Source organism: Trachymyrmex cornetzi, unplaced genomic scaffold, assembly GCF_001594075.2.
Source record: "Trachymyrmex cornetzi isolate Tcor2-1 unplaced genomic scaffold, Tcor1.1 scaffold719, whole genome shotgun sequence".
Lineage (NCBI taxonomy): Eukaryota > Metazoa > Arthropoda > Insecta > Hymenoptera > Formicidae > Trachymyrmex > Trachymyrmex cornetzi.
The window spans coordinates 420,927-436,856 of record NW_017300047.1 but is presented as its reverse complement, the minus strand read 5'-3'; the positions used below and the strand labels follow the sequence as shown (position 1 = coordinate 436,856).

Sequence of the window (15,930 nt, the reverse complement as noted above, 5' to 3'; positions counted from 1 at the left end):
AAATAATTTTTGTCTCTTGCAGTTTTTCTGTAAAGTTGATAGTATTTGAGTAAAAAATTATTCGACCAATATTTTGCAATTTTTAGTAATTAATATTTTGTTAACTATTGCGAAAATTGCAAAATGGTAGAGAACTTTTCGACTCAGTTTAGTCCGCTCTATCTACACAAAAGTGATTGGCAAAAATGGTCGGAACATCCTGTGTATATGTATAGGTATACCTATTTTATTATTCATATTACATAATTATTTCATTCAATAACTTAAATATTAATATACGAGGCGAGTTAGTGAGGGAACAAAATAACAGATCACGTATATATGTATATAAACGTTTGATGAGAAAAGGTTCAGTTATTCTATGTCGCTTAAGATTTATTACGTTGCAATTCCTGATTCTACGTCGCTCATTTCAAAACTGCGTCACTTATTAAAAAAATTTCAACTAAGCACATTAACACAATTTTACAACAAAATTCATATTTTGCTGATGATTTAATCCTATACTGATTTATCAGTCAATTAATTAAAAAAAAATGTATGTATGTTTTTTAAGACTGGTTTGTTAATTGCAATTTTATCACGACCTTTTTGCGACATTCCTTCAATCAACCTTGATTATTATCTTACAGTTTTTGAATTTGTTTTCAATTGTTGTTTAAATTATCGAATATTAATTATAGGATTTTTATACATATATATATATATATATAAAGCGAGGAAACGGATCATCCTTTACTTTCTAAACAACTATTTTCTTGTAAAGCACTATTTATTATTCACTTATTTTTCTTGTTATTTTGTTCCAGTAATTTTTTGTGTAATCAGAGAATTTTTATTTAATATTTGAATATAAAATATGACATTGAGACAGCGAGTAAAGTCTAAGGTTTTTCAAATTTTTTTCCCAGTAGAGTTTAAATTTCAAATATATCAATTTATATAAAATTGTTGTGTAATTTTGTAGAAATCATTTATACGAAACTGTTTTTTTAATAAATAATTGCCTCTCTAAATAACAGAAAGTGTAACAGGTTTCCAAACAATATACATGCATGTCTAAAAGATGATGTAAAGACATAGATAATAAAAACATCTTTTGGGACATACATGCGTGCACGCGCCCTTAAAAGATATACAATAAAAAACAGCACAAAAATATCTTCTGGACACTGTGGTTGTCCGATATATGCATATACACGTGTTCATGAAGATGTTTCGGCTTATTGGCACAGATGCACAATGCTTTAAAGCGCGGAGTTACTTATGGCATTTTGAAGAAGACTGATGGTCAGTATAGTTTACCGATCGACAATGAGATCACACGGCAGGAGGTGGCTGCTCAGGAGATCGGTCTGTTGGACTTGTACTGCCAGCGAAAGATGCATCGATCAAAAGGTGGCAGGACACGACGTAATAGAAGGACTGGGCGCAGTCAAAGAGTTGTCTGCAGGTGCAGCAAAAAAGATATGCGACGAAGATTACGGGGATGCGGGTCAAGGTCCTGCAGGAGGAGAAGAGGTGGAAGCAGAGGCTTTGATAGACGTGTTCACGACAGGACGATGAAGCCTAAGATCGAACCTATTCTGGACGTCGACAAATTGACTGATAAGTCAACTAAATCGAACTCGACTATGACAAGGGCCAACGTGATTGACGATATCGAGCAAAGCAACAGCTCAAATATGTCTTCCGAACAATGGGACCGCAGTATATCGTTATCATGGTAATAATGGAGATATTTCAGTGATACTCGTTGGGATTTCTAAATGTAATACAATTTTAATTTTCTAAACTACAATCAAATTGTTTTGAGGAATAAATTTAATTTTCATTTCTTTTGAATCTTTTCCGTAAGTTTTATCATATATTCTAATAGTTTTATGGATATATGGATACACACATTGAAGAAAGAATAAAATTTTATTTGTAGAAAATTTTGTATAGTAAATTATATTTATAATGTTCTTGTAACTATCTGTGTTTTATATTGATGTATGTTTTTATTGTTACATAAAATATATAAAAATAAAAATAAAATTATAAAAACAATTTTATGCTTTAATTTGTTTTTTATAAAAGCCATTGCTTTATATTAAAGTCATTTCAATGTTTTTCGATAGTTCGAAGAAATATATATTGTAAAACACGTACATTCATATATCTCGGATAACCAAAGATTGATGCGAATGCTCTGTTATTGAATTGCCAGTGATCACCAAGAAGAAGACATATTTTTTTGTCTATAACAACTGTGATTTTATTGTTGCATCTTTGTTACATAAAATACGTCAAAACAAAAACAAAACTACAAAAACAATTTTATGATTTAATTTATTTTATATAAAAGTCCATATTGTTTTATATTAAAGGTTTGATAAAAGATTAAAACTTAATGTATACAGAGTGTCCTGCGAAATTATTGCCATAGAGCGGACTAAACTGAGTCGAAAAGTCCTCTATTATTTTGCAATTTTTGCAATAGTTAACGAGATAATTAATTATTAAAAATGTCGAATATTGGTCTTCAATAATTTTTTACTCAAATACTATTAACTTCACAGAAAAATAGTAAGAGGCAAAAATTGTTAATTTTCTTTTCATAGAGATCTAAGAATTTTTTTAGAATTTTTAATGAACTTTTTAGTACTGCTTTTTCTTATTTTTACCAACATGAGAAAATATGGAATTAAAAAATTCTGAAAAAATTCTAAAAACTTTATGAGAAGAAAATAAACAATTTTTGTCTCTTACTGGTTTTCTGTGAAGTTGCAAAAAATGCAAAATGTGCAAAATGTGCAAAATTGCAAAATGATAGAGGACTTTTCGACTCAGTTTAGCTCTATCTACACACGCTCTATGGCAACAGTCTCGCCGGACACCCTGTATATCAAATTCCCAGAAGACTAATTGTGTTTTTGCAAATAATGTTCTTGCAAATACTGTTGTGATTAATTCTCAATGATTACTAAGTAGAAAACGTATTTTTCCTATGTTTTTATTGTTGTATGTTTACTACGTAAAATATATTAAAATAAAATAAAACTACAAAAACAATTAATTTATTTTATATAAAAGTTATTGTTTTATATCAAAATCAGTTCGAAGAAAGATATATTAAAATTTATATGTGGCGAGTTTTCAGAGATTATTGTGAATGCTATGTCATTTAATTGTCATTGAGCCGCTGGGCAGGAAACGCATTTTTTGTATATCTGCAGGGATTTTTACTGCTATATATTCATTATATAAATTGTATAAATAAAAGGAAAACTAAATAGGTAAGTGTTTCTTGGCATAAGAAAAGAAATACAATAGTTGCTTGGTACAAATTTTTCCTTTCAGTTATCATCATGTTACTATCACTAGAACAATAGTAATTTCACAATTTTGTATTGTTACTTTTAAGTTACGGAATCGTGATATTCAAATTTTTAATAGTAATTTCGTTTAGGATGGATTTAAAATTTTACGGACAATAGTTGCTTGCGCAAACTACTATTTTTTATTAATTTTATTTTTGCTTTGAAACAAAAGAAATCTCATGTATGCATTATATTATATATTATAGATTCTGATAAGAAATAATTTAAAACGTACTTATATGGCATTCTTTTAACACCTTTTTTGCTTATATTTGTTAAATTAGTGGCGAACGATTATTTTTATCGTATCAATGATGCTAAAATAACATAATATATTGAATGTCATTCCTTTTACATAAATATGAAATTGTAAATATAAAATTGTACTTTTTTTTTTAGTAAAATTATCATTTTTATCTATAATTGTTCTCATTTTCTTTTAAGGGCCTTATTATTCGTTTTGAATAATTATGCTTAATAGTGACTATCTTTTTTAATACTTTTTTAGCTCTATCCTCAGTTGTCTTTTTAGATACGTTTCTTATTTTTTAATACTATATTGAAAGATTTTTTCATGCTCTTTACTTTTGCCAATTTGTTTCTTAAATGAATATTTTCTACAAATACAAACATTTAAATAGTATACAATAGCATATTGTTATTTTTCTCCACCTTTTTTTATTGATATATGAAATATTATATTAAAGTTCTTTTTTATTCTTTTCTTCTTGCAAAATTTTTTGTACGCCTGTTTCAATGATTATAATTTCTTATTATATTTTTTTATTATGTTAAGCGGTATTATATTCTATTCTTGATCGGATTTTTCGCTTGTTCGATAACTTTTTTTATCAAAATATATTCTCTTGTTAACGTATAGAAATTGCTTTTGCAGTTTTCCCCGTTTTAACAATTAGAAGCATAATTTTTCGTTATGTATGTAAACAATGTGTTAGAACTTCTATTTCATATCTGTATATATAATGCTGAAGAGTGGCAGGCATTACGAAATTAATCACACAATATTAAATAAAAATCGATCGAGAAATGTTTAACACAAGCAAAATAAGCAAAGCAAGTCAAATTTAGTCGAAGTGGGTCTTTCTAATAAGCAAAGCAAGTCAAATTTAGTCGAAGCGGGTCTATCTAATAATATTTTTACAATTTTCTGTTCGAGCAAACTGCGTGCCGATTATTTGTCAATCTTGAAACACAATTCTTAACTAAAGTCCTAAACTGGAGCACTGCACTTGACAAGTAATTTAATATGACTGCTAATGAGCATCTTTAAATTACTTTTAATATTAACTGAAAGGAAACTTGTACCAAGAGCAAAGAATTTATTGTGAAAAATATCATATCATTGCAGCCGGGAGATTCGGTTTAATTTTAATGCTCATTAGCATAAAAAATTATTGAATTGCTCAATTTAATAAATGATATTACTACTCTGATTCTGCTTGTGACTGTATTTCAAGACAAATAATCATTGCGTAGTTTGTTTGAACTGGAAATTGTAAAATTCATACAAAAATATTATTAGATACTATTAAGATTCGCCTTGACCGAATATAGGATTTCTCTTATTTAATTAGATTCAATTTACAATAGTTTGTGATATTACTTACTTCAGTTTTACTTTAGGACTGTGTTTTAAGATCGACAAATAATCGGTGCGCTGTTTGCTTAAACTGAAAATTGTAACTAAAACATTATTAGATTCGTGGATTCTTATGGATCAATAAATCTGAAGTAAAAAATTAAAAATTAAAAATTAAAAATGCGGATTCAATATGGTGGAATTATAATATAAAAAAATTATCTGATTTGTATAATAAAATGGAAAGAGCAATTTTATTGCCTTTTGTCAAAGTTTAACGATTTTGACTTCAGATTCGAAATCAGCGACCTCTTTGGATATGAAGTTTTTTTATATCTTGCATAAACAAATTTTTTGCTATAGTACATATTACATAAACCAAAAATTTGCCGGACTTTGAATCTCTGTCCTGAGTAAATTATTCTCTGAAATTAAAAAGTTTTACTCCACAAATTCGAATTCAGTGATTTACAAATATTAAATACTAGATATAAAGTTACAAAAAAATTTGTAATATATATGTTTTTAAAATTTTTTAAAAGATATATATATATATACTATATATATATATACTTCTCAAAGGATTAAATAGAAAATGTATTCTTTCTATATACGGGAACTTCTAGAAAGAATATCTCGAATGGTCAATATCTCGGATGGTGGAAGTTGAAAGTTTCCACGAACACGTGTTGCAGAGTTACAAAGTGTTGATTAAAGATGAAATTGAAATAAGTTCACAAAATACGTTTATATGAAATGTTTCCTCCGGTATATAATGACTGATATTTCATAAAATATTAATTCTTTGTTCTGGAATACTATGTACATGTACCTTGAGGAATACACAACAAGACAGTGTTTTGTATTATATTAATGACACATAATGAATACAGAATGTGTTGTATAATGCTTGTGGTTCTTTTTTATTTTTCCATGACGTGATAAGGGAGTATTTTGATTAAATTAATTACACCGTTTCTTATTTATCATAGTTAATGTGTACTTTGCATTTCTTTATTCTTTGCAGTGTTTTAAAGATGCTCATTAGCAGTCATATTAAATTGCTTGTCAAGTGCAGTGCTCCAGTTTAGGACTTCAGCTAAGAATTGTGTTTCAAGATTGACAAATAATCGGCGCACAGTTTGCTCGAACCGAAAATTGTAAAAATATTATTAGATATCAAGACCCGCTTCGACCAAATTTGACTTCCTTCATCGGAAACTCAATATAAATCAGAATATCTCTGATTTGTTATTTCTATTTTTGGAAAATCCTTCTTTTATTTCCGTTCCTTGAGAAACTTACCATGAGAATTTACATAAATTATATAGCGTTTTATACGTAGTGTAGTTTGTAGTTTTCTGATGTAATTATAACTAAGAAATTTTCCAACAAAGACTTGAGACTCATCAATCAAGTTACGTCTGTCTATAATAATTGATCGTAATGGTCGTAATATTGCATGTATTAATAGATGTCCATGACATCGCTGTTACTAATGGTAAAAAAGTGAAGCAGTCACATTTTGATATAGATTTTGTTAATGCGATTGTGTAATTGACATTATAACAGTACTGAAAATGAGAGGACTGCTCAACTATTCTCTCTTCTTTCTTTAGTTTTCGTGAGGTTTGAAAAATGATTTAAAGCGTTCTTTTGGTCAATTAATACAATTTTTCTTCTAATTCAATCAAATGCTTCAAAATATTTGAATAGTAACGAAGTTTTCATTGCATACTTTATCATAGAATAAATATCCTCCTATTTATGACGAATTTTTACAAATCTATCTTAAATTATGTTGATTTTACTTTTAATTAAGACAGTTTGATTGAATAGTAAAATATCTTAGACAGCTTGAAAAATATAAAAGAAGATTTTTACCTATTTTATTTTTGCTTATTTTATTTAAAGGCAATTTTTGTGTCTTACATTAATTACAAAAAATATTAAGAATTATTCAAAATATATCATTGTGTTAGATTACTTTATTTCTAAATTTTTTTTCTAAAAACAATGTGACCGGTATGTATTTAATGTATGTATAATCCTTAATTCTTTGAGTTATAATTCCAAGCAAAAACTTGTTTGTTGTTTGTCAAGTTTATGTAATCTTTTAATCGATTCTGGAATCTTGATTATATTTACAATCATAATTCAGATCATTTATGACATTATTTAACTCTTTTACCGGTTTAAAATTGCGTTAAGTAAAAGACAATAGTATAAGCACCTACTGGATTTTTTCTTAAATATGTCTTCAGCTATATAATTTTTTTGTATGTAAATCTAGTTTATGTATAATCGATAAGCATTTTTCTAGCGGTCGACTGCCTTGACGATACCACGATTCGATACTTAACTGCTATTTAATATTTAAATGAGTCATTCGTTTGCTAATATGATTTTCTGTTTTAAATGTTCATCAGATAAAAAACTAATTTTCAGAGAAATCAACTCATATGCCATTTTAATGATCAATTTAATCTTTTTAAAGCGTTTTATAGCATGTTTCAAAATATCGATAAATAATATAATTGAGAATTAAATTAAAATATAAATCGGTTCCTTATACGTGAAATCTGAAATAATCACGTATGCTCTTCGAGTGCATAATGTAACGTACATTAATATAATTATATAAATCAAGAATAAAGATTTAAATCGCATGTTTTACGCAATATCCATTGTTCTTGGAATGTGTCTTTGTAATAAATTATCGTGGAATTTGTGTGATAAATAATAATCGAAATAATGTAAATAATGTAAGATATTTACTGGATTTTAAAGAATATAAAGAGAGAACCTATGAAAATATCTAATTATATAATTATACTTTATTTAAATTTTATTATATCAATATTATTTATAATTATTTTAGTACGGGAACGTTCAAGAGTTTGTATAATGCCATTTTATAATAAAATATAATAAATTTTTTTTAACTGGAGAATGTACCCTGGTAATATAATTTATTGGCGCAATATTGGTTCAATACATGTCAACGTTTAATAAATTTATTGCCAATAGATTATATTACTCGGATAGATACGTACTTTGTTTTATAAAACAAGAACTTATAAGACATAAAAGTGTAATTTAAATTTTTTCAAAAAAATATGTAAATTTTGAATACATGGTTCATGAAAAAATTCATGAAAAAATTCTCAGAACTTTATGACAAGAAAATAAACAATTTTTGTCTCTCGCTATTTTTCTGTGAAGTTGATATATAGTATTTGAGTAAAAAATTATTGAAAATCAATATTCAGCGATTTTTAGTAATTAATATCTTGTTAATTATTACGAAAATTGCAAAATGGTAGAGGACTTTTCGACTCAGTTTAGTCCGCTCTATCTGCCCATGAACGTTGTCAGTAGAATTATTAAACACCTTGTATACATTAAAATCACTTTTACTATGCATAAATACAACAAATGCAACTTGTAAAATTAAATGTTTAAATGTCTAAACGAGAGAATCATGTATATCTACATAGTACACATATCGTTCTCTTATTTCATAGTCATATAATTTAAAAAATTCAGAAAAGGAGAAAGGGACCTCTTTTTTATTTAAAAAATTATGAACTAATCATAGGGTAACTCCGGCAAATACGCCGCGATGGAATTTACGCCGCAGAAGTGAGACAAAATAGAAGGAGTTGGGAGAGGGGGAGAAAGGGAAAGGGGGAGGGAGGGGGAGTAATTTTTCCGCAACTCTGTTACATACCTTTTATGTTATATTAGTATTGTGTTATGATTTCAGTTTCTTACTGTCAACATTAATGAAATTATTGTGAGTTGAATCGATTTGTCACTGTAATTAGTAGCGTCATCATAAATTATAATCTACATAAAATGGTTACTGGCTATAATAATAATTAGGGGCGCATAAAAGACTTACAATTAATGGTTATTTCGTGAGGTACACAAATTTAGAGGAGTAGTAAAGCATGTTGTATAAAATAAAATACAAGTGCTTTGCTCTTGTATTCTTTGTTTAGTCTGTAGTCTTGTATATTCCACCTGTTTGGGATATACGGCATTTTTAGCAGGCGAGATTTATGCCTAAAACATACAAAGTGCTCAGATTGGATTCAGTGCACTAAATGCAATAAACGCATTACATGAAATATGTACTTTATGTAATAACACTTGTAATATATGTAGAAAGATCGTAATTATTATCTATACTTCATATACATATTTATCATTTTTATTTCTTAATAAAACTTTGTAAACATATTTTATAAGTTATTGTGTCATTTTACGTATTATTTATAAGCATTATTTGTTAATTTTTCATAAGCCGTAACATACCTCCTCCTCCTATGAGTAGTCATAATCCACCCCTAGTTTGGGATATACGGCAAAAATGCAAAAATTCAAAAAGTTCTTTTTTTTAATAAGAAAAATATAATAAGTATTTCGGATTTCTAATAATGTTTCTATAGTAGTATACAGTACAAGTTTTTACTAATATAGTTTATTTATCTTAAAAATAGTAAATAATACTTAATAAATCAAGTTTTTGTTAGGTGCGGCGTATATGCCAGAATTATCCTATAATGGCCTAGTTTACAATGTGTATTTGATACGGGTACTACCTTTCTATTGAATGATCTTAATTTCGGCGATACATGTAAACATATTATGATATGTGTATTTAATTAATCATTTTGATGCATATTATATCAATTTAGTACATCATTCTTTGAATACATCGCTGAAATTAAAATAATTTAATAGAAAGTTATTAGTTAGTACGTGTATCAAGTGCACGATGTAAACCAGGCAAATAACGGTAAAAGGAAATATTCTCAGAAACATGATTGAATGTCATTTTTATTATTTTTGTTTTACAACGAAAAACCAGTTTTTTTCGTGTGGTGACGACTTTGATGTCCTAGAAAATTATGTATAACCAGAATGATTTATCAAAAGTGACGTAACTTAAAATATCATTGGCCATTTCTGTTCTAAACATAGTCTTGATTCAGTCAAAATGACTAAATTCAAAATAAAGTATAACTTCTTCTTCAAACATTGATCGCCAAAATTGTCTTAACTTTAAATGTTCTCTGTAGAAGACCCTCTTTTTTATTTATAAAAGCAACACAATTTAAAATGTATAATTTTTGTAGAAGGTATTTTATGATTTCTTTGGAAATCTTAGGAAAGACACAAGTACTATTTGGTGGAAATACAAATATTTATCGTGTACTTTTGGTAAAGTAATCTTTTCCTAACCCATTCGTAAAAATTCGAAATTTATATTGTTTGAATTGTGTCGCTTTTGAAGTAAGGAAACCTTTATTGATTCATATTTAAAATACGTAAAACAAAATCGTCTTACCTGTGGAGTGGCGAGTATAAAAGACAGCAGCCAAGTGAGAAGGACAAATCGCGAGCACGTTTGAGGTGTATTGAGGCCCTTCATGGGATACCGCACCGCGACAAATCGATCGACGCCGATTAGCACAAGTACGAAAGTACTTAGATACAGGCTGAACATTTGTAGGAACTTGAAGATCTTGCACGCGATATTGCCCCACAGCCATGCGACGGTGTAGCTCCAGATTGCTTCTCCAGCGAGGCAGAAGATAGTGACTAGCAAATCGGCCACCGACAGATGAAAGATCAGGAGATAAATCGTCGAGCGATGTTGCTTCCGACGATTCTTCGTGATCGAGTATATCGTTGCCAAGTTGCCGACTAGGCTTAGAACCGATATAACTGCCAACACGATGACTTTGAGGTATATTGCACTGGTTAACTCGGGTGCATGCCGTTTCAGACACGTCATGTTCTTGGTATCCCATAGGTACTCAATCGATTGTTCAGCGAGTACATCGCGGCCGATGAAATCGGTAAGGTTCTCGCAGAGGTTCGGGGAAACAAGAGAGAAGCTGGTGACGTTCGATAAGTTGATGCTGTTGCTGCTGTTGATCGTTGATGGCTTCATCGTTCTCGGCACCGGCACCGGCCGCACCTCGGTTTCCTGGGCGATGCTTTCGATTCATCGGAGATACGATGTCGACGGTCGAACATGTGTCTCCGTTCTCCAGCGGAATCGCACGATCATCTTAAAAAGTAAGATTCATGTTCCATGTGGGGGCATTTAAAGTGGGAAGGATGATTTCAAATTCTCAAAATCTTTCCAATACTCCTTTTTTCTCTAAAGATTCTCCAGTTTAAAGTTTGTCCAATTATCGTTCTCGTGCGATTGGTCGCTTATATTTGTCATTCAAATGACGTGGGGAACATATCAATTTCTGTCTCGCGCGAAAAGAGTTATATCGATCTAATGGAGACTTAACCAACTCAAATTATATATTAAGAATGTATTATATATATTTTCAAAATAATGAAAAAATTATGAAACAATTGTATTAACTATTCTAGATCGCATTTAAAAATAATAAAAAAATTTAGCCAAACGATTTAATAAAAACGATTTGTCATTTGAATGAAAAGTTATTTTAATAAAAAGTAGTATTTTCTTTATGCTCTAATAGAAATATATAAAAATGTATTATAAAATAACACTGAAGTCGAAATTATTTATGTAAAGTTACATTGCACAGTTTAGTTGTTCGGTAAATAAATAGAATATTTACTTTTTCTAAACCTTTGTAATTAACAATTAAAAAGGTTGAGCATTCGCCACACACTAGATCATGTTAGTGAAAATATTACATTTAATACATTAATATTACATTAAATACATTTTGAAACCAACCTCTGACAGTAATAATTTGACAAGAAGTAATCTTCCATTGTGAATCATCAGACGGAAATTCAAGATTTGGTTTGGAAACTTTATCTTATAATTTCAATGATATTATGTCAAATTGACAAGCAATTATGCATTGGTGGATACTATCATTTAATTAAATACAAACTATGGATTGAAATTTTAATTTGACTAGAGGATACTATCATTTAATTAAATACGAACTATGGATTAAAATGTTAATTTGACTAGAGGATATTAAGTAATTGAACAATTACATTGTAACGTTAACCGACAAATTATTAGCGCACATAATTTAATATTTTAATGTTGATTTACGATTGTAATACTGAAGATGGCCATATTTAAGGCCGAAACGTCTATTTTTTGTTAATGATATGGTTATTTTATTAATGTATATTACTTATGTCGATCTAATGAAATAATTTTGTAAACTGTATCAAGAATATATACAGTAAAAAAGAAAATGTTAATTTTAACATTTTTTACGTGTCCCAGGAGATCCACTCTAAATTTCAAGTTAAAATAACTTATTCGTCTTATGTTATTTATTAACGAACTAGTAATGTTAAATAATTGATACAATACTTTACATTTATATTTGTTATTTTAACTTTAAGGGTGATTTAAAACTAACATATAAAATAAGTAGAGTACATAGAAGAGTAGTTGCAGGAACTCGAAAAAAAATGTTAATAAAACATTTTTGTTCGTATAATGTGAATGAAAAAATTCTTAGATATTAAATTAACTTTGAGATGTATAGATTAATTGAAACAATTGTGTTAAAAACACTCAAAATAATATTCCATTTTTAATTGACATACAATGTTAAGTTTTGTGCAATTATTAAGTTAGAAAGGTGATATGAATCTGACACATCAAAATGTTACAAAAATAATAACATACCAGTTGTATGTTTGTTTTACATTGAAGTAATAATCAAAATGTGGTAACACAAGAAAAATTCTATCTATGGACGCACGATTTTTTACTGTGTGTGTGTGTGTGTGTGTGTGTGTGTGTATATATTATTTTTACTAACACGATCTAGTGTTTGGCGAATGCTCAACCTTTTTAATTGTTTATTTTGAAGTCACGTATTGAAAGATAATTTTTTTTGTAATTAATCTCCAAATGAAACTTTTCTTAAATTATTTTAAATATTTAAAATACTTACACAAAAAATTGAAATTTTTTAATTTTAATTTATAACATTAAAAATAATAACTAATAGAATAAATGAATAATAAAAACGTGTTATTCAAGACGAATAGAATGTTATAAACACAACTTTTATATGTATTATTTACAGTATAATTTATTTAAAATATAAATATTAACATATTTATAAAAAAATATATATAATATATTAAGGTGCATTCTTAAGGTGCATTCAAATTATTGAACAAAACCTTGGGGCTCTCAAACCGCGAGCATTTCGGTAAACATTTATTATGCAACTCGGCAAAAGATAATAAAATATTCGCCAAAATGTTCGCGGTTCGAGGTTCAGCTTAGTAATCTGGACGTCTCTTAGAGGAAAATGCCTGAAGGACATTTTGGAAGAGTATTATTGCATGCTGAATTTAAACGTTCTATGTAAACGGTATAAAGGATTTCGTATTTGGGAAATTTCCGCTTGTTATATTTGACGTTCAAATACTCCATGTTTCAGAATATTCGAAGAATTACCTGTCAGTCACAATGAGAATTGGTTAATTGAAAAATTTTGATTATTTCTGTTTAATTTTGAACAAATTTTTACATCTCTCTTACTTATATTATAGACAACAGTTTTAATTTAAACATAATTAAGAGAAAAAATTTTATTTTTTTCTGGTCAAAGTAGATCTTGAAGCTTAATAATTTTCATTTGTGAATATACAAATACAATTAGTTATTTAGTTTAATTATTAGTCCATCGAATTGTGCATCGATTCAATTTATCGGACTTGAATACAACTATGAACTAAAAACAATAAGATTCAGTTTAATTTTAATAAATTAAATTATATTTTAAATCAATTATTTTTTCTTTTATTCAATTTCTTTAGCATCAAACATAATAGTAATAGTTGCATTAATTCTTTATCTCGACATAAAATAATTGCCGAATTTTATAATTATTGACCAAATTATATTTTGCGTTTAATTTATTGACTAAAATATTTTTTCTCAATTTTATATCCATAAGAAAGAAATAGAGAATTTATTTAGACAAATATAATTTACAATTTTTAAAAGATTTATTTAATTATTTATATAATAATAATTTTTTTTTATAAGTTATGTTTGTAATTTTATTTAAAAAGGAGATTTAAAAAGTGATTCTGTAAATGAATTGTAATTAATTGTAATTAATTAGATTAATTACTTTGCTTACGTAAAATTAAGTTAAATTAAATATGGTTTATTTAAGAATAAATTAACATTTTATCATCTTGTCAACCACAGCAAGTAATTTACAGTAATTAAATCGATCTTAGATTATGCATAAGATTTTTTTACAGAAACGTGAACTGGTTTTGATAAAAAAACCAGACCTTGAATACATGTTTACGTGTCAATCATATCTAATTGTTCTTGAGAAACCTAAAATTTAACATCAATTATCTCAGTGCAATATCTTTTTTATCGATTATAACGTTCAAAACATTTCACGTAGAAAAATTATACACATGTTTTCTTATTTTTATCTTTATAGCTTTACATAAAGACAAGTGTTAGCAATTTATTCTTAAGAGAGATAAAAATGTAAAATACTTGTAGGTGTAATCCAGTAAACAGGCTGTGCACAATTTCGGAACATTTACATAGCATAGTGTATGTAAATTTTACAGAACAGCACAACGAATCCAAAACGTAGCAAGTATATCATTGACGTAAAATGATTATAACTGTTACGTATGACTGTACTGTCACTATTTCGATGCATAGTTAACATAACATTTACGTAATTTGAATAACATAAATTTTCATTCTCTGAAAACTTCGTAAATGTTACGTAACTGTGATAATGTTACGTTATTTATATATAAATGTTACGGGTATGTTCCTTTCTTTTACTTTGTTACGCGAAATATAATTAAAATATGCTGACATTTTGATCTGAAAATGATGTAACTCTTACAGAGCAGTGAAGCATTGTTCCGTAATGATTACGTAAATGTTACGGAACGATGTTTATTGGGAATTTTTTAATTCACAATAAAGCTTTATTTTTGCAAATATTATCGTAAACAATATCAAATATATATAGAGGCAAGTTATAAATATATTGCAGTCGTAGAGTTTTCCAATACACTGCAACATTATGAGCACATTTATTATTAATAATTTTTTTAAAAGACTCACAGATTTTTTTTTGTGATGAAAGTTACGCCGCGTAAAATAAGTTTGTTGTACATAAATTACATAATAACATTTTTTCTCTTTAGACACACTTTCATTATTGATAAAGTACTAACTTTTATTTGCACTTTTATTTTCTGAAAGATGCACTTCAAGATGATTTTCCTGTATTTTTCATGAGACGTTTAAAGTTAATCGTCTTTTAAAAGATTCTTCTTTGTCTTTACGCCGTAAAGAGTCGTCTTAAAAATATTATTTGAATCGCGCGTACAATAATGTTCCTTGAAAGTGATACACTTTCTCTTATTTCATCTTTCTTTTGCTTTAACTATTCGGCGCTTTTAATATAATCTTTTAGTTTAATATAAGCATTTTAATATAAACTCAGCACTCTAAGTAAGAGAGATGACTCGCTTGTATAGCAAATAGATGAATGTGACAGCTGCGCTTCGACGGAGTTTCTGCGAAATTACACGTTGCTTTATACGCGCATCATGCAAACGTAACGACAACTCATTCGCACTGCGTAAACTTGACTGATCGATGGAAAATTAGTGCGCTATTTCTCGCTCGTTTTACCGCAATAATCTTCTTCCATCACCTTGATCTTTTCATCTGTATTATAGGCATGTCTGTATTATAGGCGTTTCATTAAACGACTGCATCGAATGCAATATAAATTGAATTTACCGACAAATTTATCCTTGTACGTTGTACGTGTAAAAAACGTTACAGGTCAACTTGTTGATATAAGTTAATGATATTATTGCGAATAGTTATAACATGATATGACAAGAACGTGCACAGTGCCCAGAAGATAATCAAATCAAATCAAATGTTCTATATGTAAA

At 28.1% G+C, this 15,930-nt stretch overlaps 2 protein-coding genes across 6 annotated transcripts in view; one reads left to right on the top strand and one right to left on the bottom strand.

The window, feature by feature from the left end:
* LOC108767709 (uncharacterized) overlaps nt 1-1,812 on the top strand; it is a 3,723-nt gene extending 1,911 nt beyond the window's left edge. For all 3 annotated transcript variants that reach the window (XM_018517709.1, XM_018517708.1, XM_018517707.1), the window contains one exon: nt 1,236-1,812. In XM_018517709.1, coding sequence (XP_018373211.1) covers nt 1,236-1,730 — 495 coding nt within the window. In that variant the 3' untranslated portion in view covers nt 1,731-1,812. The remainder of the gene's footprint in view (nt 1-1,235) is intronic.
* Nucleotides 1-15,713, bottom strand: part of Crzr (corazonin receptor) — a 21,968-nt gene extending 6,255 nt beyond the window's left edge. The window contains exons 1-2 of one of the 3 annotated variants that reach the window (XM_018517669.1): nt 15,681-15,713; nt 10,325-11,053 (exon numbers count right to left, since the gene is read on the bottom strand). In XM_018517669.1, the coding sequence (XP_018373171.1) occupies nt 10,325-10,933 (609 nt within the window). In that variant the 5' untranslated portion in view covers nt 10,934-11,053; nt 15,681-15,713. Of the gene's footprint in view, nt 1-10,324; nt 11,080-15,082; nt 15,134-15,680 lie in introns of those variants that run through there. The other 2 variants (XM_018517666.1, XM_018517668.1) reach the window with 2 other exon arrangements.
* Nucleotides 15,714-15,930: the final 217 nt, after the last annotated feature.